The sequence below is a fragment of the Haliaeetus leucocephalus genome, unplaced genomic scaffold (assembly GCF_000737465.1).
Source record: "Haliaeetus leucocephalus isolate CR32 unplaced genomic scaffold, Haliaeetus_leucocephalus-4.0 Scaffold932, whole genome shotgun sequence".
NCBI classification, from domain to species: Eukaryota; Metazoa; Chordata; class Aves; order Accipitriformes; family Accipitridae; genus Haliaeetus; species Haliaeetus leucocephalus.
Genome location: NW_010973368.1, coordinates 1,988,384 through 2,013,910, shown reverse-complemented (window position 1 = coordinate 2,013,910; position 25,527 = coordinate 1,988,384). Strand labels below are relative to the sequence as shown.

At 40.0% G+C, this 25,527-nt stretch overlaps 1 protein-coding gene across 1 annotated transcript in view; it reads left to right on the top strand.

Moving 5' to 3' along the window:
- Nucleotides 1–25,527, top strand: part of SLC25A21 (solute carrier family 25 (mitochondrial oxoadipate carrier), member 21) — a 262,933-nt gene that overhangs the window by 211,557 nt on the left and 25,849 nt on the right. Inside the window, exon 4 of the mRNA XM_010583667.1 lies at nucleotides 23,053–23,119. Within this exon, the coding sequence (XP_010581969.1) occupies nucleotides 23,053–23,119 (67 nt within the window). The remainder of the gene's footprint in view (nucleotides 1–23,052; nucleotides 23,120–25,527) is intronic.

Sequence of the window (25,527 nt, the reverse complement as noted above, 5' to 3'; positions counted from 1 at the left end):
TTGAGAGGCTACAGCGCGTTGTGATATATTCTCCTATTAAAAGTTTCAACTTTGGACTCAGTTCCCTGTAACTGAATAATGAAGCGCATGAAGTCTGTAGCACGGCACAGTGCATCAAGTCTGTAAGTGCTGAGGGGGTGTCCCAGGGCAATGGGACTTGAGAGGGGAGAGTCCTGGAAACCAACACTGTGGGACTGCAGGAGCTGGTGGTGGGGACTGCAGCACTGGGGGGAGCGTTTACAGCCCCTGAAGAGGAATTTCGGGTTTTGCTGGGAAGGAAAACATGCTGTAAAAGCAGATCTGCACTGCAGGGATAGCACTGACTGCAGAAGTAAAGAGTGGTGCCTCTTGCCAAGTTTTTGTAGATGTTGCTGAGGCAGGGCAGCAGCATCTCCTGCTTATTTTGCTAGCGCATGAATGCAGCCTGGCATGGTTTTAGAAGGATACTTATGGGGCTTTAGTTCTCCCATTAGCATTCCTTGGGGCCATGCTGGCTCTTGTGCAGCGTAACGGGCACGTTCCACTGCTGCACAACTTGACCTGATTTTATCAGGGCTGCATCTCCTGCTGCACCTTTGCTGAGATACATAATATGTGTCTACAAAACTATAAACCTAGTAGTTTACTGTTATGAAATAGAGAAATAGTCAGTACCTCAGACTTCACTGAAGTTAGCCTCAGAGGCATCTGTTTTGGAGTCTTGTAGGCACCGAGTAGTAAATTGGAATAAAAGAAAGTTATTCTAGTTAATTTCTGTTTCCTGTTTTTTCATGTTTGACCTGACTTATGGAGAACAATTAAATTTAAAACAGACATTTATGATGGATTTGATCTAGTTGTAACTACTTTTTGGAACAGTTTGGTCTTTCTTTTACCGTAACTTGCTTATATTTATATTTGTGTTTCATTATTGGAAAAAGGACTTCAGACATGCCTGATAAGAGCATGATCATTGGTGTCTTGAGTACTCACTGGAAAAACATTCAATTAATGGGAAAAAAGAGTATAAGAGATGTTGAACATTTCTTTAATTGATTATTTATGCATTTTTCACTGGAAGTTAACCACAATCTTTTCTCAAAAATATTTTGTTCTGAGTTTTATTTATTTAGCTGTACGATTTCCTTAGGCATCTAGATTTTGAACCAGATATTTAACTTAGACCATGTATTGCCAGGGATGACTACATCAGTTACTGAGGGGTAACTGAAATTTTAAGTCAAGACTATTGAAAAAAAAGAGAGACACAGAGAGAGCGTGCTTACAGGAGTAAGCACGCTCATTGCTGATTCCTGGGGAGAGGGGATTTATACACAAAAGGCAAATACTCAGAGCTGGTAACAAGTGATGGCTGAGTATTCACCAGCTTCCTGGCTCACAGTAGAAGTATTTCATCTAGAAGCCAATACAATATTTATAAAAATTTCATTCTATTACTAACTACACTAAAACACTATTTTTATTCATATTTTAATATATATCTTTCTTTGAAAAATACAGGTAATATTCTTCTTCGTGGTCTTGTACTGTAATGTCATTACATTCCTACAGTGACATTCCTCCCACTGGAGGAATGTATATTTTACTGTAAAGAGATCAACTATTATTGCTTATGGAATCATGAACTGCACGCTCTTCTGATTAGTCATTCTTAAAACAGGGTGCTCTGAACACACACCAAAAGGATATCCAATAGATACAGCTTCTCATTTACAGTCCAAACATTCCTTCCGAAATCCCAGAAAAGAAAGATTCCTTTAAATATTCCCAGTAGTCTAGGAGTAAATCACTGTAAATCTCACAGACTTCAACAACTGGAATAGAAAGACTCCCGAGGTCACACCTGAAACAGAGTTTTAGGGAGTAACATATTGCATTACTAAATGAGTCACTAGGCCAGCTGTGTTTATATATATTGTGCAATTAAAAGTTGGTGATCTTTCTCCTGATAACAAAGGGGTATGCTGTACTCTGAATTCACAAGTCACATGGAGAAAAATCCATTGTTTGGCCATTATCCAAAAATGACAATGACAAGGACGTGAGCAAGTGGTGATTTGTCTTGCTCAGTCTCTGGAAGACTTTTTTTTTTTTTTTTTTTTTTTGAGTTCTGTTATTTACAAAGTAATAGAAATGTTGGGCAATAATCAAGCATAGAGAGCTGACGGTATTAATATAGCATTGACGGACTGGAAACCAGATGGTCTGTCAGATAATGAAGTATTATCTGGCAAGAGATTGTTCCTGAAAGCCAACATCCTCACCTATTTAGCACTCTGGAATGTCGACATATCAGTTACCGCATTCATGAGGTGGTATGTGTTGTACTTTAGAAGCCATCCCTAGAAGAGGCTTTTTAATTCAAAATTACTGCCTGATGAGAGGGTAAAAGTACCATTATTATAGCACAGCTGGATGAGTATAATATACAGCAAGATGTGAACCATACATCCAAAATCAAGTTAAAGAGGAAAACATAATGGGCTACATCCTGATTTCTGTCTAACCAAAGCCATAGTTTCATAGATGTTTTAAACCAGCACTGCCACCAGAAGAAGCAATGGTGTATGCTGTGTGCCCAGAGCTGTATGTTCCTGCTTTTGTGCCACACTCTCTTTCGTGACAGCTCATGTACTTCTGCGCCTGGTTAGGAGTCATGGATGTTGGAAAAATGACCGGATTAATATTAACTTGGCCATTAAAAAAGAAATGTGTTGGTAGTCCAGAAGGGTTCCCACTGGCTGGCTCATCACGTAGGCACACAGACCTTTTACCAGTGGAAAGGAAGGGATAATGACTGGGAAAGGAAGATGAGGGAGATGGGATTATTTCCTTTTTGACAACAGTGCTAGTTATGCCAAATGTGGGTGAAACCAGAATTCAAGAATAGCCAGAGCTATTGGAGACAAACATGGTAAATCCCAGTTGCTGCAGCTGCCACCTGGGAAGACAGAGTGGAGAACACAAAAGGCAAGGGCAGCTGGAAGGCTAGTGGGGGCAGTGCCCAGGCTTTGGAGGTACTCCCTGGACACCAAAATGTCTCACTGTGGCTGTGATTATAGCATAACGTGGAATGCAAAGTGAAGGAAAACAACATGAAGTAGATGGAGTGGTTTATTCAAAAGATGACAGAGAATTGGTAAGGCTATTATCAGTAAGACTGTAGTTTACAACTTTCGCTTTAATTCAACAAGTCATTTTCACTGCCTTCATGGTTACTCAACTGAGAACTAGCTGGCCACATGATATTAGCTCTTTAACTCCTGTCTACTCTAGGTAGTTAATATTTTCATAAGGTAAGGTATTTTCTGTAATCACAACTAGGAAGTTCTTTGCTCAAGTGAAGGAAGAGATGTGGTACATGTTACTATTGGATGGAAAGAAAATAGTTTTGGTATAATCTGTCGAGATATGTAATAAATAACTGATGACTGCTATTTAAGAGTAGAAGCATTTTTCCATCATAGTTGGCATTACTCATTTACAACACCTAGAAAATAATTTACCTAGATAACATAAATCAGATCAAAGGGCTTCCCTTCTGTGCTTTCAGTGCTATAATATTAAATACTGATTATATAAATCATTTCTTGAAAAAGTCTGTCCCACTCAGCAAACCGATATTGAGAATGGAGCTTCAAATGGACTAAAGTGGATTTGTGGTATCACCAGGCCCAGTTATCTTGGCAGAGTGAATTTTCTGTCTGCCAGGCAGATGACAGAATTCAGCATTTCCCTGATGTGAAACTAATACTCTCACACACTTTAAATATGCATGCTGAAATACTATCAGTTGAAGTCTCTTTTTTCTCAAGTTTGGTTTGGGAATGCTTCAAAGCCATCGTTATCTCCAAAATCAAATGTATAATTCAGCCAAGTCCTTAATATTTTTGAATCAAGTAGGGAACAATAATTAAGAGTGGGGAGAGTTTCAGTTAAATAAAAAAAAAAGCAGCCACATACAGAAAGTAGAAATTAAAATAAGCATTTAAAATCAGTATTGTGTTTTGTTCCTGGTGAACTTTTAATGAAGTCGGTAAATGTATCAATAGACACAAAAACTGGTGGGGCGGTAAATGAGAACAGATTATTGTTTTAGATTTATACCCAATTTCATGGTCACCATGCAACTAAAGGCATTTTCATATGACCAAATACAGAGTAATTCAAGAGGAATCAAAATTCAGATTGTACTTGCTATATCAACAATGCAGAGAACATTGTCTTAGGAAGCAGTAACACCAAAATAATTAGTTGTTATAGGTAATTACATCAACATGAACTCATAGGTCTATACCATGGCAAAAAGGATTATGCAGTCCTAAGCATACAAAGAGAAAAGTACTATGTGCAACTAAGGAATAGTAAGAAAGTGCAGAATTTTGCCTCTGTATATAACTTTGGTAACACAACTGATAAGATACTGAATTAAATCAACACTTCAAAGAAAATACAGAGATACTGAAGAAATTTGAGAGTGCCACAAAACTATCTTGGGAAGAAAACAAGCCTTTTGTCATAAAATGCAAGGGGCTAAGTTTTTCTGGTTGTGAAAGAAAATATTGAAAAGTTACTGGATTGCTCTGCATAGACGTATTTTTCACCTATGGAAAAAGTTTCCTGGCACCTGTGAGTTCAAGGGGTTTCAGCCTTGCTCACCACAACCAGTACCTGGCATCTGATGTTAAGCAAATGCAGCCTTCAAACACCGCTTTCTCTGAATGTAGTAAACCACTGGAACAATCATCTGGAGGGTTTTTGCTGGAAGGCCATTACTTAAGTCTTTCCAAATATTAGTTAACGCAGTTTCTAGATGAAAACTTGTATCAGTAAAGTGATGTATCCTAAAGGGTCCCTTCTGAGTTTGTGGTCTAGTCTCATAACTCATCCCGTCTTGTATTAAGCTTTGAGAACAGGAAATCTTGTGCTGCTCTAAACCTACCATAACACTTGGAGGTTTGCATTGTAGTAATGACTGTACTTACATCATGCTTCAGAGCTTCAGCAAGTCACTGTCAGGGATCAAGAGGGATTATTTTTTCTTAATGCACAATTGACTAGATGCATTATAGAGAGGGGTTTTTTTCCTTCCTTTTCAGCATGATTGGATACAGATGAAGATGTGATAGCATGGATTAGTCCTTCGAAGTAAAAAGGAAATCCATTGTGGGGGGAGGGAGGGTGGTATTTTTGGAGGCTCAGAGTCTTACCTATTTACAATTTGGGGGTAAGGAAGGAATTTCTGCCTCAGTCTGGTACGGAATATCATACATTTCCTGTTCCAGGCATTGTCTCTGGCTCTTTCTGGCCATTCTCTGCATTCCACCTAGCCTGCTGCTCAGATTCCCTGCCTTCAAGACCACTGTTGTCTTTAATCTGTATGAGAACAAATACAGCAAAGTGAAAAGTCTTTTCATCCCTGTTGAGCATCCCTTCAGTCAGCCTGAACAGAATTCAAACCATAAATGCTCTGGTTACGCATCCATCCTGTCATCTCCACATACGTTTCTTTCTTTCAGAAGATTTCCATTCCAGAAAGAATTTTACTGTTCCCAGCATTTCCTTTTTTGAATTCCTCTTTCCAATCTTCAGTGATCTGGTGTACAGTGTAGTTTTCCTGATAATTGTATTAGTATGAATGAGTGTGGAAGGCCATGGTATGGAGATGGTATGAGCATCTGGGGAAAGCTTTTTTAGGAAGCTATAGGCATTTCTTAAACAAGGCACATCACTGAAGAATGCGTGCCCTATAACAAGCAATTACTAAATGCAGCTATTTGAGCACTTATTAAATGCATTTTAAATCTCTGTGACCTATTTCCTTTCATAGATCCTTCCTCCTATGGTAGGCATCCTTACACTTTCCTCTCCAACCTGCGCTATCCATATATACAGGTTGTCCAGTTCTTCGCCTGTCTTGCTTATTATAGCTTATTAATGCTCATCCTTGCTATACCTCCAAATGATCCTCTTGCCGTACTGCATTTTCTTCTGTAAAATTACTTCTAAATCCTCTTCTGAGGCTGAAAAAACACTGTAGGCTAACTCATTGTAACCCCAGCATAAGCCTCCTTCAGTATCTTTACTATAATACTTAAGAATTTAGCATTTAATTCAGATTAGGTTTTAGGCTGAGATATAGATGAGGTTTTACTCTGTCCAATGATTCACTTCGCCAGTCCAAGCACATACAACAAGAACTGCTTAGTGACTCAGCAAATAATAGAACAAATTTAGTTTATTCCTCTGGTGGCTTAGTCAATGATGTGTTACACTACTGGAAAGAAACCTGGTGCTAGGATTTTCTTTTTTTTGTTGCTTGTTTGTCTTTTGTTTTGCAAAGCAAAGTTTTGGATCAAGTCCAGGCAGTTGTAATAAATTGATTTAATCCTAACTAGTTGGCAAAAATACTTCAGGATCTGGGGACTAAGAGACTATTTCTTCCAGATCATTCATTCTCACAGGCCTTTCTTTGTAACAAGTAGTAGTTTTATTCTAGCATTTTAGAACAAATAACTGAAACTTAGATTATACTATAATGTCATTAAAAGAATTTTAACACAAAAGTTGATCACACACAAATGGCAGATGTATGATAGTAGTCTACTTTTTTAATCTTTATTTTTACCTTAGAAGATAAGAATTAATGATTACTGTGCTTGGTCCTTTGCTGCCAGCCTCAGTTGCTAAATTTCTCTTCTTATTCTCTTCAACTCTGGTAGCCTCGGCTTTGTTTGCAATTTTCAAAATTTTCAGTGACAGTAGGCCGGTTTCACATTGCATCAGTCCACCCACTTCCAAGAAAATGTTTCCAAAGGCCGTGTGTACTTCTGAAAACATGAAGACTGAGGCACCAGTGTTTTCTTTAATAACTGATGAAAATAAAATGTTAGCAATTAGAATCTGTGTGGTTTTACTCGATTTGGGCATATCCCACAGAAGATTTAAAAAAAATATATATTACCAAAAGATCATCCATTACCAGTGGGTAATTTCCTGGACACTGAAATGCAAAAGATCCAAGAATATACTGCAGCTCCTCACAATTCTGTGTGTGTGGAACTGTGCACAGCTACAGATGTTTCCACTGCAGCAGAATTCACTAAAAACTGCCAGGGAATTTGGCCCAGATGTGCTATAGAATTACAATGACCCTGGTAATAGTGAAACTTTAAGCAGCAAACACCAGATGTCCAGTAAAATGGCTAAAACTGAGATCCAAAGCATTTTTTTTACCACATCATCACAAACAAGTATGGAGTGAATAAGCTGAAAATCTCAAGTAATACTTCATTATTCATCATCTCTAAGATGATTCTGTGTGCTTGACTTGTTGTGATGTGGTGCCATTTGAGTATAATGTCTCATAGGAAGGCTGAGTTCCCAGAGGCTTAAATAATTTTGAAAAATGAATTAATTAGACAGGTATATGTATTAAACTTAATACAAGGTTGTATTTTTCTCCTTACCTCCTTTCTATACTAATTTTGCTTGAAAAGTGATCCTGGCTGTGTGTGTGCGGTGCTGCTGCCTTATGATAGCCTGCCTGCAGACAGGATAAATGAACTGCTCCTAGTGCCAGCTAATGTAGTTCTGCTTTAGCTCAAATGGTAGCAGACTCGAGCTGCGGTACCAGGGCTCCATGCACTGCTACATTCTGCCTCTGCACGCGTGGTAAATGTACTTTTCCGACAAAATGCAAGTATTCATTACATTATGAGGCATTCCTTTCTACTTTGTGATTTCGGAGGGGTCCATGCGTAGGGCAGACCCCAGAGATGATGGAAAGCATTACCTTTCTCTTTCCACTCTCTGTTGATTATTTATGGGTTTTTATATCCTCAGGTGTAAGTTTTATACATTCATTATCGGAATGTACTTTTAGCCATTATTTAAGTGTCTCTAAAGTGAAAAATCATTTCTGTTACAAATCCTGAATCAAAATGTACAATGTTATTCATGGAAGCCTGGCTGTGTTTGTTAGTGGTATAGATCTGTATAGGGTAATAGACATTTATCAGGGTAATAGACATTTATCAGTAGTCCTAAGTTAGATTCACTATTTTTCCTTAAAGCTTGAATGTAGCAGTTGTCTGCTCTGTTTTGTCTCCGGAAAGCTAACGGTACCAAGCTTTTTTACTTGGAACTGGGATTATAGGTTTCATAGGTAAAAACTGAAGAAAAATAGGAAGAAAGAACCACAGGTGCAAAAATGTCTTGAATACTTAGAGAAAAAAAACTAAGGAATGTGTAGTCTTTGAAAGAAAAGGTGTTGTTATGTTCTCCAAACTCTCTTAAAACTTCTTTGCAAAAGATGTGGTATAAACTCTATTAAAATAAAGAGTACTACTATGACTTCAGTAGGAGTTGAATCAGTGAAGAACAGTCCATAGCTCTGTTACTCAGTTTTACACAAGCAAGTGTAAAAATCTGTTTACTAAAAAGTATGTCCTTCCATGGAAGAAAAACTCATCATACACCAACCAGCACATTGTGGCAGACAGAAAGTTAAGTTAGACTACTGCTTTCAGAAATACTACTGCTCAAGAATTTATGATTTCTCTCATTTTTTAGTTATGCAGCTGTTTAGATAATTTTCAGCTGGCCTCAGGTGATAGATACCCTTGTCTGAATTTTTGTAACCCAAAAGGAGAATACAAGGTTGTTGCCAACACTGCCGAGTTTCTTTCTTTTTTCTTGTACTGTATTGCCAGTTTTATATAATTTCAGTACAAAATCATAAATTGTGTAGTTCTTTCTTGAACTGCAGACACACGTTTTATTAAAAGCTCACTGACACTTGTGGGCTTTTCAGCATTTTTAACTTACAGCAAAGCACAACCCATAGAAGAACCTACTGTGTTGTGTATCAGTGCTGATAGCATTGGATGCCTTTTCTCGGAGCGTTGCCTGCAGATGCCCAGCGCTCTGAACAACTTTACCACCTGTTCCTTCAACACCAACTACAATTACAGCAGAAACCATTGCACTTGGAGCTCTCTGCCCACCCTTGCCTTGCAAACCTGCTTGTAGCACAGACTTTCTTGTCTTCCACAGCAGTTTGCTAGGCACAGGTTTGCAAGGAAACTGCAGTTCTGACAGCTTGTTACCCCAGTTAAAACAATGTAAGTGTGTTCTTATGTCCTTGCTGGTTGTACTGTCCACAGAGAAGGTTCGCACACGTCTCTAAATCAACTCTGCAGAATACCAGGTAATCCATTAGTCACGCCTAGTGAACTGTTGTTCATATTGACTTTGTAATGCTCTCTGATGATGGTGAACAAGGAAGTAGTGTGGTTGCAAATTGCAGTTAGAAAGTGTGAGATCACGGCAGACCATACTACTACAGAGGTGCAATGATAATCTCCGGTTAATCTGGCTGAGTTCTAAATCCAGCTCAGAGCCAGTTACCGAGCAAACCTCATGGCATGTTTGTGAGCTATGCAAGAAAAAAGATTTCTCTTTTGCAAATTCAGAGAAAATAAGAGATCTAGGAGAAAACCAAATTTGACCCAAATTGACTTTCTTTTTTACATATTGGTGGTTATAAAGGTGTTATTATTTTAAGTCATAAAATGCAGAAAGGTTTGACACAAAAAAATCATGCTGTCTGCTGTAAAATAGCTTGTGTTGTATTTACTTGAATTGCTACATGAAATGCTTTGTTCATTTGTGAAGTAAAATACGCTGCATGCTTTTAAAAGTAACTTGGGAGAGAGGGTTCATTTGTTTTGTTTATTCAATGCCAAAGTGGCAAAATTTCTTTTCTGCAGAAGAATTCAAGATGAGAAGGGTGCTGGATCAGAACAGTATATTGAGAAAAAGAAAACATTTCAAAAGAGATGTTCAAGTTAAACCTGCTGAGGCAGGTTTGCTGCTCAAAGAACACATGGCAAGTTGTTGTTTTTTTTAATAAATAATCCAGTAGAAACTGCCACATAACTGAGACACAGACTCCATTACTTTTAAAAAAATACCTGTCAGGTTTCTTTACAAATGTCTATGCAGATGAGGAGACCATTGTCAGGTGGGGCATGGCTACATAAAAACTGAATAATAAGTAGCAATAATAATAATTAGGGCAGCTACGTCTACATGATTCTTCCTTTCACATATTTGTCTTGCTAGTTGATCTGATCTCAAAAGGTATTTGCGTATCTCTGCATCACAATCTTGTAGCAGGTTTTTCATCAGTAACTATACTAAAGTATATCCCTTGTGTAAAGCCTTGCAATATCTGTTTCTAATAGTTTTAACCATCAACTTTGGTTGGAATTCCTTGGTAAATCTTTGGTAAGTCATCTTCATTGTTCAGTCATTTGAACCTACCTTGCCTGTCCTTTTTCTCTTTGAGAAACTCAGAGTGAAGGTTAGTCACCTCTCCAGACAAAGTAATGACATGGCATCATAGTGCTTTATCTTATAAATTGTGTGAGAAGGACGAGAGGGATGTCATCATAGTATGGGAGTTTCATAGTATTGAAGGTGGAATCAGTTTGGAAGCATTGCTGCATATTGCCTGAAGAAGGAGCTTTCATGTTTAAAATGTATTGTGATAAAAAAATGAAAATAAGTTTGTTTGCATTAACTGTCAACTCTATTTGTTCTTCAATTGGAATATAGGGCATTTGTGTGTGGCACGTGAAGAATAGGAGGTATCCTTTTGGGCATCGTTCCAGCATCCATGACAGTCAGCGTATAATGCAGATCTCCATCTGACAGAGTTTTCTTAAGCAGTCTAACCTGGGCTGGGATGAGCTGGCTGGAACAAAGGGCTGAAGTTCAGCTTCACACCCATGCCCTTGCTGTATCACGGTGGCACTGCATGATGGCACTCCGGAGGTGAAGGAAAGGATCTGTGACAATGTCACTGTACCTAGGGACAGCACCTGTAACTAAGAAATTTCTGCTTTTTGAGGAGTTATTTTCTTGCTCCCAAGTACATAAAGCTCTTTCTAATAACTTTCTTATAACAGAATCCAGTTTCAGCGACACAGTCAGGTGTTTTGTCTGTCTTTAGGCAGGTAGTTGCCATTTGTGCGAATTTCCTCACACATCTATGTAATAATACCTCTCACTCCCATGGTGGGTCTAGGTACCACAACTGTCTGCCAGATGGAAATTCAAGTGCCAGTATGCATATGTATTCATGGTGCCATTCACTACCTAAGTAGTGCTACAAATTCTGCACGCTTTGATCTCTGTGCATATAAGACTGTTGCTCTCTACTGGTGCAACTATCAACAGTATTGCTGTTATAAAATCACAAATCTTTTATGATTTCCTGCTAGAGGTACTGTAAAGGGAGTAAGAAGAATGCCCCAAAGGTCAAGATGCTAAAAGATGGAATCAAATTAATTATCATGTGCACATTTGTATATTTTTAAAGATACCCTGTTCTTTTTAATGCTAAAAAGTGCTGCCTTGAGATTTTTTTCAGAAACAGGAAAAATATGTAAGTTTCTTAGTTTCTTAAAAACACTGTAAAAACCACTACTGGCCTAGTTTTACTTTAGACTTCAGAAGATGGATGTGTTTATGAATTCAAATCATTGCAAACAAGATTTTGCACCTGCAGTTATGGTTGCCTGCAGTTCAGCTCAGTTTAAGTATCTACATCACTGATTGCATCTGTAAATTAAAAACATCTAAGTAACCTAAATTACAAGCACAAATAATTGCAGGTGCAAAACTCTGATACAAACACAAAATGATCTCTGAAAGTTGGTCTTCTGATTCTCATTGTAAGTTATTCACTGTATCATGAACCTGGAGTCCTCTTGGGAGAGTCACTAATCTATATAATGACACTGAAAGCCTCTTGAATCTCATATTTAGCTAGCAGATGGGAAAGAATACATGTAGTCATATAACTCCCTAGGGATTATGCATGTGGATATTGAAGAGTATAACTTATTCCAATGAAGGCTAACATTAACTTGCAATCAAAAAGTTCCTTCCTGAGGCACATTTTTTCTGATGGAATTAAAACAACTTAATGTTGTATTTTTATGAAGTCACAACTAATCTGAGTAGGACACTCTCCCAGGGCAAGCACAGAAATTTTGCTCGTCCCATGATTTTTCATATAATGAATAACAGCATCAGTTTAACACAGAGAAATGCTGTCAGTCTTTTCCAGAAAACACACCTAGTTATCTTCCCTATGAATTTGGTTATTTTAGTGTCAGAAACAGATTTCTAAGCCCATAGCTACAAATGTCTATTTTTTTCTCTGGTATCAAAACTAAAAATGAATCATTTTCTTGCATTCTTTTGCTTCAATAGTCGTAGGTGTGGAGCTACATTAAAACAGTGACTGCTTCCTGTCGTACCAGTTACGGCAGTACTGTTAGCAAAAGGGGGGAAAAAAAACCCTTAAACTCTCTTCTAGTGTTTGAACAACTAAAACTCCTACTGAACAAATGAAGCATTCTGCCAGTTCTGACAATCCAAAATGCAATGAAGAATTTTTCTGTTTCAGAAGCTCTAGGCAAAGCTGTTTTGGCATGCCTGTAGCTTGTTCCCATTGCAAACAAAAGGGCAGCTAGAGGGAAGGTCTTTGGGGCAAGAAAATGCTGTCAGTTGTAAGAAATGAAACATGTAGACCCATTCTACAGCCCAGCTAGTGATTACATGCAGGCAATTTTGTAAGAGCCTAGACCAGCTGCCAGTGATAATAACGCTGCCATTTGCACTGTTTTCAACAGGAATTACATCAAACAGACCAGATTAAGGCTTCTCAAAAGCATGGGCAAAACTGGCATTTTGTTCACTGGCAATGGGGGCCAGACTACAAGAAAAGTGTTAAGGAACAGGCGAAGGTGGCAGGGAGCCCTGCAGAGCGAACGTTGCTGCTCCGGCTGCTGGGCTGGCAGCAGTGGGAGCGAGCAGCGGGTGCTGCCGCTGGCAGGGTGCTACCTCTCTGCACGCCACCAGTTGCCATCCTCCCAGGTAGCCCGATTCCTCCCAGGTAGCCCGATTCCTCCCTCAGCAGCAGCAGTCAGCCGAAGCTTCACAGGCTGCACTTGCAGAGTCAGTGGCGGAGGTGTGACCATAGCTACGTTTTTAAAAAAAAAAATTTAACTTAATACACATGAATCTATTACTCAAGCAGTACATGATAACAATGTACCACTTAACTAATGAATTTATAACCATCCTTGGAAAAAAAAGCCAGAACAAGATGTTCTTTTTTTACACACAGAGAACTGTTGAGGTTATGTTGTACACAATGCAAGGTTCCAACTTCACCTTCCTATAATTTTTTTTCAGGTGCTTGGGTATAGCAAAACACAGAAAGCATGTGAGAAACATGTAATGTAAGAGAGGGCAAGACCCTCATTTGAATAGAGAGAGATCTTAACAAAGATTCCTTTTTTTAACTCTCACTTTTAGCTGCCATAGACACAAGAAACGAAGGAGAAGGTTTCATCTTTCCCTTTCTTGAGGGATTTATACTTAGGTGTGTCCTGTAACTTGTATAAATTCAGAGTGCAGCCTAGAAAGCCAAAAATTAGCAAGGATTTTGACCGAGAGATTGAGAGGTGATTAAAAGTCATGGAAGAAAGACTCATTTCTCAGTAAGAATAACAAAGTCACATGGATGATGGATCATAATAACTTCATAATCTGACCCACATGCAGTAAATATGGTGATGACTGTCATTTTGAATAAGTGAGGTAGATTGATGCTGATTATTAATCCATTTCTTGGCCAGTCTGATTGTTTCTGAGCCAGCTCCTCCACTGTTTAGTATTTTTCTGAAGTATCTGTATTGGGTTTGCATGGCAAGGTTGTGGTAGCTGGGGGACTACAGGGGCAGTTTCTGTGAGAAGCTGCTAGAAGCTTCCCCTATGTCCCATGGAGCCAATGCCAGCCGGCTCCAATGACCCACCACTGGCCCAAGGCCAAGCCCATCAGCAGTGGTGGTAGCTCCTCTGTGATAACATATTTAAGAAGAGGGGGGAAAAACTGCACAACTGCAGCTGGAGAAAGGAATGAGAACATGTGAGAGAAACAACCCTGCAGATCCCAAGCTCAGTGAAGAAGGAGGGGGAGGAGGTGCTCCAGGTGCCAGAGCAGAGATTCCCCTGCAGCCCGTGATGAAGACCATGGTGAGGCAGGCTGTCCCCCTGCAGCCCAGGGAGGTCCATGGTGGAGCAGATATCCACCTGCAGCCCGGGGAGGACCCCGTAGCGGAGCAGGTGGATGCCTGAAGGAGGCTGTGACCCTGTGGGAAGCCCACGCTGGAGCAGGCTCCTGGCAGGACCTGTGGCCCCATGGAGAGAGGACCCTATGCTAGAGCAGGTTTTCTGGCAGGACTTGTGACCTGGCAGAGGACCCACGCTGGAGCAGTCTGTGCCTGAAGGACTGCAGCCCGTGGAAGGGACCCACACTGGAGCAGTTTGTGAAGAACTGTGGCCTGTGGGAAGGATCCATGTTGGAGAAGTTTGTGGAGGACTGTCTCTCGTGGGAGGGACCCCACGCTGGAGCAGGGGAAGAGTATCAGTCCTGCCCCTGAGGTAGAAGGAGCAGCAGAGACAACGTGTGATGAACTGACCACAAGTCCCATTGCCCCTCCCCCTGCGCCACTGGAGGTGGGGAGGTAGAGAATCCAGAAGTGAAGTTAAGCCTGGGAAGAAGGGAGGGGTGGGGGGAAGGTGTTTTAAGATTTAGTTTTTATTTCTCATTACCCTTCTCTGATTTGATTAGTAATAAATTAAACTAATTTCCCCAAATCGAGTCTGTTTTGCCTGTGATGGTAATTCGTTGAGTGATCTCTCCCTGTCCTTATCTCAACTCATGAGCCTTTCGTTCTATTTTCTCTCCCCTGTCCAGTTGAGGAGGCTCAGCAGTGATGGAGTGGCTTTGGTGGGCACCTGGCATCCAGACAGGGTCAACCCACCGCAGTATCTTGATTCCTGTCACTGACAGTCCCTTTCTCTTTAACCAGTCGCTTTTCATACTCTGTGTTGTCTTAACTTATTTGAGGGATTTCCTTCACGAATCGATCTGCTTCTAGTATTCTTTCAGCTGGACACTTGGTCTTTTTTTAGCATATAGTATAACATCAGTGCTACTACAGACACATGGTAACGCATAATTCTGTATTACGTTTACTTGCTGTGAAAAAAAATTGGGTTTCCTTAATTCCCATGTGTTGCAATGCAAGCTCAGTGAAAAAAAGTGAAATATGCTATGAAAATAAGTACCTAGTATTTAGTGCTGGTGTCTAAAATGGCACGTATCTGTATAGTAGACACAGAATAGATAAAGAAATATATTTGCATAATAGAAATTCAGAAGCCAGGTTGGCTAAGTGTGTCATTGATAGCTTTATATGAGGTTCCTGAAGGGACATGTGTTTAACATTTGCAGTAGGATAATGTACATAACATACTTCACAAGAAAAAAAGCATTTTGGAGAGCAACAGAGTGTCCAAGCCTAGGTTTCTGTGAATGTGTCCAACCTTCAATATCTTTTCAAGTATGCCCAACTCTGTGCTTATTGTCCCTGAATGGCACCCAGCCTTCCCTATAGCATACCTCTTCAGCTGGACAAATGGTTGTAGACACTGTGATTGAGGGTGAACTACATGTGTGAACTGGCTAGTGGCTTGCTGCTCTCAAAATAAATGGCTAAATTGTTGGTCCCTTTTTCTCAGCGATAGGTACTAACTTGTGCCTGCCTTCACTAAGCACTTGCTAGTTTTCTGCAACTTCTGAGAATTGAAAATCTTTTAAATATCCAGCTAGGTCAACATAAAAATTAAGTCAGACTAATAGGTATATTAAAGTAATATTGCCCTCTTTTCAATTGGTTTATTTTCTGTTGATAATAAATTCACAACATGCTACATACCATGAAATAAGAGGATACTTTTTTCCTGGTCTAAATGAAACTCTAAGCAAATTTTTTTACATTTAGATATATTTTCTTCCTCTTTTTGAAAAACACCCACCCTTTTACCAAGCACATCTTCAAAATTCCTTCTTTTTGTTGAGATAAAACATTTTGTAAAATCAGAAAGTCGCGCATTCATTTAATGTAACTGACATGGTCATGAAACCCAGGTCTTTTATTTATCCTTGGGATAATGCAGAGGTAATGAAAGCAGACTTGGACCTAAGAGGTTTTTTGTTTCAATTTTGAAACAATGTGGGTAAGAGACTTGGATTTGACAGGAAGAGAAGAAAGGAAATATTGTGTTCATGCCTTCAATCAGCTTTATTAGATCCTTAAAGGGAAAATTATGTGAAAGACAGAAGAAGAAAACAACAAACTAAGCAAGATCCCAATTTCAGTATAATTTGGAGAAAATAACTGATTTAGGTTGGTCATCTTGCCAGGGTGAATGACTCAAGGCTTCCAAACAAGAAATGGAAACCAGAAGGATAGCGAAAGCCTGAAAGAACAAATTGAGAAGATATGATTGACTGTAATGTTTCAAAATCAACTGCTGCAAAGATGAGTTTGGGCTGTTGCCCAGAATACAATTGAATGGTGATGTTCATTTAGACTCTTAATGCTGAAACAAAATAAGATGTAGCTGTGTTTCTGTTAGAGGTTTACTTGTTCTTTCCAGTGTCTCTAGCTAGGGATATGATGTCACGTCCTCTCTCTTCTATCACACACTGCAGTGATTGCTGCTGCTGTTCCATAATTTTTCTGAACACCAGTTTTCTGAAAGAAGGCCTGAATCCAAGTGATAGTCTTTCAAATGTGAAATGTCATCACCATTCATTAGCTGACTTTGAAAAATTTTATACATCATGTGCAAGTAGGCCAACTCAATGTTATTGACCAAGGAAAAGAGAAGTATAAGATCGTTGTGTGTGTATGTACTTTCTGACTGACAAACATTCAAGTTTTTATTACTATCATGCTAGTTTTTAAAAATTAAGTAAATAGCTCATTCTGCGAAGACTTAAAAAAATTGTATCTTTAATGGGCACAATTTATAAAGCATTATTTGGAAAAGTTGGGGGCAGCTGCTTGTCCTCCACCTCAGGCACAGAAGGTTCTATAAGAGACTACGCTTTATGCAAAAAATTAGTCAGTTGACAATAGGCAGTGATGGGATGGGGTTGTCTTCTACTTCCTCCTTTCCTTTATTCCTTTCATCTTACTGGCTGTGCTTGCTAACCTTTCTTCTGTTTCTATTTCAAATGAGGAAGAAAAAAAAACCTAAACCACAGTTCATAATTAAATACTGAGCTAGTTCTTACCATGTTTACTGAATTACATATTGCATATATGGATGTATATCCTCAAAGTTTTCATGTGTTTTTAGATTTCTAAACTTAATGTGTTCCATAGGAATAGACATTAACTCCTTCCTGTCTGTTTTTCATGGTGAGATTTGCCTCCACAGAGGAAAGGAGGAGTAAAGCAGTGAAACCCAGCTACAGATCCCTTAAAATTTTAGGGATTCATAGAGCCATGAATATGAGCTCTGCAGATCCTCTTGGTTCACAGTAGAGATTCCTCCAGCAGAAAATCTTCAGTGTTGACCTTACAGCTGCAATAAGCAGATCAGCTTGGCATGACATGCACACCGATAACTTTGCACAGGTATCTTTGCCGCAGGGTGGCTGACCTGGTAAAGAGGGCTTTAAACCAGGAACCACAAGGGAGGGAGAGAGTTACCGCAGCTCTGAGGGAGCAATGGACAGGGTGACAAGCAAAGTGCCTGGGGTGATGTGACCAGGAACACAAGGTGAACAAAACAGGGCTTAAGTGGCATCACCTCAAGCTTTTGTGTGTAAGTGAGAAAGTCTCTCTGAAGTGCCTGCACGCTAAGGCAGGCAGCATGCAAAGTAAACACAAGGAATTAGAGATCTGTGTGCAGCTGCAGGTGTAAGATCTTGTTGGGATCCCAGAGATGCACTGGGCGGCTTGCATGACTGGAGTGCTGCAACGGAGGGATACAGACTCTTTAGGAAGGACAAGCCAGGAAGACAAGGAGGGGGTGCCCTTTATGGGAGAGAGCAGCTGGAGTGCATGGAGCTCTGCCCGAGGGTGAATGATGAGAGCTTATGGGTAAGGATTAAAGAGCAGACCAATACTGGTGACTTTGTAGTGCCTGTCTACTATGGGCTGCCTGACCAGGAAGAACAAGCGGATGAGGCCCTCTACAGACAGGTAGAAGCAGCCTCGCATTTGCTGACCCTGATCCTCATGGGGACTTCAACCACCTTGATACCTCCTGGAGGGACATCATAGCAGGGCATAAGCAATCCAGGAGGCTATTGGAGAGTATTAATGATAAATTCTTGACACAAATGAAAGAGGAACCAATGAGGAGAGGTGCTTTGCTGGACCTCATACTCACGAATGAGGAAGGCCTCATTGGGGATGTGAAGGTTGAAGAGAGCCTTGGCTGTTGTGACCATGAGATGGTAGAGTTCAGGATCCTGCAAAGAGGGAGCAGGGCGAAAAGCAAGATCACAACCGTGGACTTCAGAACAGACTGTGGCCTCTTCAGTGGACAAGTCACATGGTATAAGTCTCTGGAGGGAACAGGAATCCAGGAAACCTGCATAGTATTCAAGGATCACCTCCGCTCAAGAGAAGTCCATCCCACCATGCAGGAAGTCAGGCAAAAATGCCAAAAGGCCTGTGTGGTTGAGCAAGGAGCTCCTGGCAAAACTCAAACATAAAAAGGGAGTGTACAGATGGTGGAAGCAGGAACAGGTAATGTGGGAGGAGTATAGAGACAGTCTGAGCATGCAGAGACATGGTTAGGAAAGCCAAAGCCCACCTGGAGTTGAATTTGGTGAGGGATGTCCAGGACAACAAGAAGTGCTTCTGTAAGTATCTAGGTGGTAAAAGGAAGACTAGGAAAAATGTCACACTGCTGCTGAATGGAGCAAAGGCCCTGGTGACACAGGACATGGAAAACGCTGAAATACTGAATGCCGCCTTTGCCTCAGTTTTTAGTAGCAAGACCAGCCTTCAGAAATCTAAAGCTCTGGAGAGAGGGGGAAGGTCTGGCATAAGGAAGACTTACCCGTGGTGGAAGAGGGTCAGGTTAGAGAATACTTAAGCAAACCTGACATACATAAGTCCGTGAGCCCTGATGGGATGCACCCACAAGAGCTGAGGGAGCTAGCTGATATTGTTGCAAGGCCACTCTCAATGATCTTTAAATGATCATGGCAACTAGGAGAGGTGCCTGGGGCCTGGAGGAAAGCAAATGTCACTCCTATCTTCAAAAAGGGTGAGGAGGAGGATCCAGAGAACTACAGGCTGGTCAGCCTCACCTTGATCCCTGGGAAGGTGATGAAGCAACTAATCCTGGAAACCGTTTCCAGGCACACGAAGGACAAGGCAACAACTGGGAGCCATCAGCATAGATTCACAAAGGGGAAGTCGTGTTTGACCAACCTGATAACCTTCTATGATGAAATGACTGGCTTGGTATGTGGGGAAAGCAGTGGACATTGCCTACTTAGACTTCAGTAAAGCTTTTGACACTGTCTCCCATAAGATCGTCATAGAGAAGCTATTGAAGTATGGACTGGATGAACAAACAGTGAAGTGGATTGAAAACTGGCTAAATGGCCAGGCCCAGAGGGTGCTGATCAGTGGTATGAAGCCTAGCTGGAGGCCAGTAACTAGCAGTGTACCCCAGCAGTCAATACTGGATCCAACTCTGTTCAACACCTTCATTAATGATCTGAATGATGGGGCAGAGTGTACCCTCAGCAAGTTTGCTGATGATACAAGACTGGGAGGAGTGGCTGATGTACCAGAGGGTTGTACTGCCATTCAGATGGACTTTGACACACTAGAGAAATGGTCTGACGGGAACCTCATGAAGTTCAACAAGGGGAAGTGTAAAGTCCTGCACCTGGGGAGGAACAACCCCGTGCACCTGGGAGCCAGCCAGCTGGAAAGCAGATTTGCAGAAAAGGACCGGGGGTCCTCACTGACACTAAGTTGAACGTAAGTCAGCAATGTGCCCTGCAACCAAAATGGCTACCGGTGTCCTGGGCTGCATTAGGAGGAGTGTTGCCAGCAGGTCAAGGACAGGGATCTTTCCCCTCTACTCAGCACCGGTGAGGCTGCACCTAGAGTGCTGGGTCCAGTTCTGGGCTCCCAAGTACAAGAGAGACATGGACATACTGCCAGATTCCAGTGAAGGGCCAGCAAGATGGTGAAGGGACTGGAGCATCTTTCACATGAGGAAAGGCTGAGAGAGCTGAGACTGCTCTGCCTGGAGGAGAGAAGGCTCAGGGGGGATCTCATCAATGTGCACAAATGCCTAAAGGAAGGGTGCAAAGAGGATGGAGCCAGTCTCTTTTCAGTGGTGCCCAGTGACAGGACCAGGCACAAGCTGAAACACAAGAGGGTCCGTGTGAACATCAGGAAACACTTTTTTACTGTGAGGGTGACTGAGCACTTGCACAGGTTGCCCAGGGGGGTTGTGGAGTCTCCATCCTCGGTGATATTCAGAAGCTGTCTGGAAGTGGTCCTGGGCAACTGGCTGTAGGTGGCCCTGCTTGAGCAGGGGTTTGGACCAGATGATCTCCAGAGGTCCCTTCCATCCTCAACCTTTCTGTGATTCAGGAGCAATAGATAATTGCTTTTCATATTTTCAGTTCCTATTTCTCTAGAATTTTCAAACAATCCACTGCCTGGTCTGCTAATCATCTGAATTGCTGGTATTTCAACACCAAGCTGTGATAGAATGGAGGATTACTCTTCAGAAGTTATTATGTGCCTCACAAGATTGCTGACATGGCAGCTCTGTTGCTCAAATTCCTGGTATATCCTTCCCTTCCACATTCTCTCTGAAGAGTTTTCCCTGAGATCCTCAGAGACCATGGGAATGTTACAAGGTTTATATATTCAATAGCTGCATATGTTTGAGTATACAAGAAGGCAACCTGGGAAGGCAACGTGTACTGCTGTGCAACACTAGTTAATGCTGCTGTATGTTTTTAGAATTGAATTGTTGCTTTACACTGCATATTTCTCTGCTTATGCATCTCTTATTAATGAGAAAATCTGGACCAAGTTTGGGTCTCACTTTTTTGTAGTCAGAGCTACACCTGTGAGTAGAGCAGTGGAGCACTTTTCATTTTGCAATTCCAATCATGCTGGAGTACTAGAAATTCCAAACAGGATGCTTATTGTAGATACACTTACAGTGTTTTAGATTGAGCTGAAAGGAAGAAAGTGTTTATAGGGATCTATGTTCTTGCAGCTGATCCTACTTGGACCTCCGTTTCAGTTTGAACTCACATTAAACTGTATGAATCACATGCTTAATGTTCAACATTTCAATAGCTTGCTGAATCAGCAAGAATATACTCTGAATATGTATGACCTGTTAAAGACTAAAACTGGATCCAGTATATCTATATAGTTATATCCATATCTATAGATATCTATAGTTATATCCATATCAATGTGGATAGATATAGATATATGTATGTATGTGTATATATTTATGTTTGGAAAATGAAACTTTGGGGAAATTCAAACATCTGACGACTCATCTGAATCCCTGAAATCTCCTACCCAAGGACTTTCAGTGTTTTGTCATGAAAACATCGTTGTATAAAATGCTCAAAGTTTTCTTTTATCATGGACTGGAATTCATAACTTGTTTACTTCAGAGGAAGGATAAGCAATACCCCACTCTGGAGCATCTTACAAAGCCTAATTTATTTAATTTATATTGGAGCATCTTACGAAGAGAACTCCAGAGAAGCATTAGAAGAGGGGTGGAAAAAATGGTATAGCATTTGTGGTATTTTACATTCACATGGGGAATATGAATTTAATTGTTTTCCTTTGACATGCACAGGATAACTATAGGAGAACCTGTTGATGTGATGACTCTTCTACACCCTGCAAATGTATTTCCAGTAATAGGCTGGTTTAGAAAGGTTAATCACCACCTTTCAACATAACCACCTTTCAACATTTTAAAAAGACACAAATGCTTTGCTTTAAGAAGTGATTTCTTCTGTAGACAGAATCCTCTTACAGTCCTGAATGAAGTGTGTAAACTCTGAAGATGGATAAGTTGTAAGATATACCTGTGTTGGCTGGCCAGGTAGCTTCTTGCTGATTGCATTAGATGCCTTTCTGAACTCTCCCCATGTACTATCTAGGTTAATGTGGAGACCTAGCAGACAAGAACTATGTCTACTTTTACCTCACCTGGGGATTTTGAGAACTACTTGTCATTCAAAGCATTCCCAAGACCCAGCGTTATGCATCTACATTGGCCTTCTAAGCAGAGCTCAGGCTGCCTGCAAATGCCATGTGTGGTTGTAGCAGGCTGTATATAAAATGTAGATGATGCAAAGCAAAGCATAGCAACAAGGGGATCTTTGGCTTCAGGCCAGCTCCAAAAGTCAGCAGCTATTGTAAACTCCTGAGGTGTTTATGGAGCCAGGCAAGAGAGGGGCAAAGACCTGAAGGAGTACAGTGGCAAGATATTGCCAAAATGTTTTTTCCAAGATGAAATATATACATTCTGTTATGGCTCCAAGAATAGCTAACTTGTCTTAAAACTGAGTTGTCAAAAAAAATACTTCATCTATTTTGAGGCATATTTAAAACTAAACTTTAAAAGATGTCTTAACTTAGCATCTGAAGATAAGCGTGCAGGTTTTTTGTATGCAACTTGCTGAAGTCACAGTTTTTTCCAAATCTGTATTTTGTGACTTCAGTTTTTAATGTTGATCATTGCTGTGTCAAGAAAATTAAAACAATGAAATAATACTTCCTCTTCATTGCCAAAACTGTTCCTCCTCCTTTAAATACAATTTCTTGTCTACTCAGAAAAAATGGATTGAAGTTTTACTTATTCATTGCTGGCTTTTTTATATCATCTCACCAGCACATGACAGAATTGGTAGCACATTAGTTATTTAGCAAGTAAGCAGAGAGTATCATTATTTGTCTGTATGCTTGGAAATGCTGAAAGGTTAGTTGCTTTACTCAAAAGTGAAAATCAAATTGGCGGTATGGTAATGATATGTTGTTTATCCATACAAAAATAATTTTTTTTTTTCTTCAATAGATTGCTTGGCTTCTACAAAGGAATATATCCTCCCATCTTGGCTGAGACACCCAAAAGGGCGGTGAAGGTAAAAACCCCATAGTTCCTCTTTTAAAAATATGAGTAGGGACAGTGGCAGCTGTAAAACATTTTATTTCTCCCCAGCTGATTGACATTAGAATCTTAAACTTATTTATCATATTAATCCTCTGATGTCTATTAGGAGGAAACTTTCCTGTTGATAACACAATAAAAACTGCTTGATTAAGAAATGTAGGATAAGGCTCTTAAATGCTAGGCTATTTTTGACCTGTATATATAATGTTATTGAAAAACAAATTACAATTAGTTTATATAATCAAAATTATATAAATATTATATTTTAGCCTCATAATTACCTCTGGTTTAGACATTTTGTTTTACTTGCAAAACAACTAATCATAGCTTAATAAATTAACACAAGAAGCCATTAAAGAAGACACTCCTAATAAGTACTTACTCAGTAACTTGAAGCAGTATATCTGTAGGTTTGAAGTGCTGCCCAGAGTTTCCTTGTACTCCAAAGAGCACTCTCCTCCATACTTTCATTTTTTTACAGATTGAACATGGTAATGGGTGCAACTCTTCATCATGCAAAGAACATTTTACTCCAGCTCTCTTACAGTTGAAATAGATGCTAGCCTTTCAAAGTGTACCTGTTGTGCAGTGTTGATCTAATTTTCTTTTATTATCCTTTATGCTGATTTGTGGAGCATTATTTTAGTAACATTCCTCAGCAAAATACATCAATACATCAATTTTTTTCAGTTAAGTCATGCAACCTTTTTAATTAAAACCCAGTAATTAAGCACCTCATCTTAAAGTTCTAAATCTATCAAAGCATCCATTGTGTTACAAGCAGATGTTTCTTTGTCTTTTACTTCAGAACTTTGAAGTTTCCTGTAGTTGCACCAAATGTGTCTAAAAGCAGTTATTATACAGAATGTCTTGACTTTCCTTTTTTTCTTTTTTTGTTTCTTTCTAAAAAGGCTGCATATGATTCTGGTCCTTAGTCTGCAATTAATCACTCACATTCCAATTCCTTTACAGAGGAATAATATTTGTATAAAGTGACAGGATGTGACCTTGTAACAGAATCCTAAAGGAGTTCTGGTAATGTCATCTTCTTGTTTGCATTGGCATTTTAGATGCAAATGACATATGTCACCTATCTCAAAATTATTTAATACAACTAAGAAAACTAAAGTTCAATTTAATAGCAAAGTGGCAGTGAAGAATAGATAGATGATATTTAGAAGATCTGTAGTAACCCGTTTTCTTCAGACTGTGATGTTTCCTCTGCCTCTCCATTTCATTTCATTTGAAACAGGTCAAAGTCAATCTGATCATGCTTTTTAGATTCCGGCATATATTTAGTTAAAATACAAACCCAGGTTTGATTTCTTTCCTACCATCCTGAGTCATTCGAAAATCTTGAGTCACTTTCTCTTACTCAAATTTATTAAATTGGCTTAAACCCCATGATATTCAATACAATTATAGAATCATAGATTTAAGTTGGGAGGGATCTCTGGAGGTCATCTGGTGAGCCTTCTGCTCGAAGCAGGGCTGACTTCATGGTTAGATCTGGTTGCTCGGACACCTTGTCTAGTCCGGTTCTGAAAATCTTGAAGTATGGAGACTGCAGCCCCTCTGTGCTCCTGCGCCAGTGCTTATTTGCTTTCACTGTGAAGAATTTTGCCTTATATCCAATCCAAATTCCCTTGTTGCAACTTTTGCCTATTGGCTCTTGTGCTTCTGTGCTCTGAGAAAGTCTGACTTTGTGTTCTGTATAACCTTTACATGGTGGAAGACAGGAATTATATCCCCTTAGCCTTCTCGTCTCCAGGCTAAGCAGACTCAGTTCTCTTAGCCTCTTGTTGTACATCATGAGCTCACAGATCCTTAAATGTCTTACTGGTGCTTCCTTAGTGGGACGCTTTCTACCTCATTCTTGGGCATTTATGTGAGGGCTCAGTAGTGTTTCTGCAACCATGAGAATCAGGTTTAAATGCTAAATGTTTTTTAATTAAATCATGGAATTCTTTAACTCTTTACACTATTCCTTTAAATTTTATGCTGTTCCTAGGACACCAGGAGAACTTTAAGTTACCTTGAGACATCAGCTATATTCTACATTAGAAGAATTCAGTGATGGAATAGGGCAGGACAGTAATGTCCTTGTAAGAACCTGAACACTGAAGCAATTCAATAGGAGATGTTATATGCCAACACAATTTCTGACATCAAAAGTGAAATTTGTACCCATGTTTTGACCTGAAGAGAATCCAGCTTGTCTCAAATTTCCACTAACCTTATTTGGATATGACCCCAATGGAAAAGTTACTGCTTCCTTTGGCTCACTCTCCACCTTTTATTCTTCTAATAGTTTTCCTCATTTTAACAGGCCCCAAGGTGTCCCTTGTCCACTGCCAAAGTGAGTAGTGAGATTTAGAG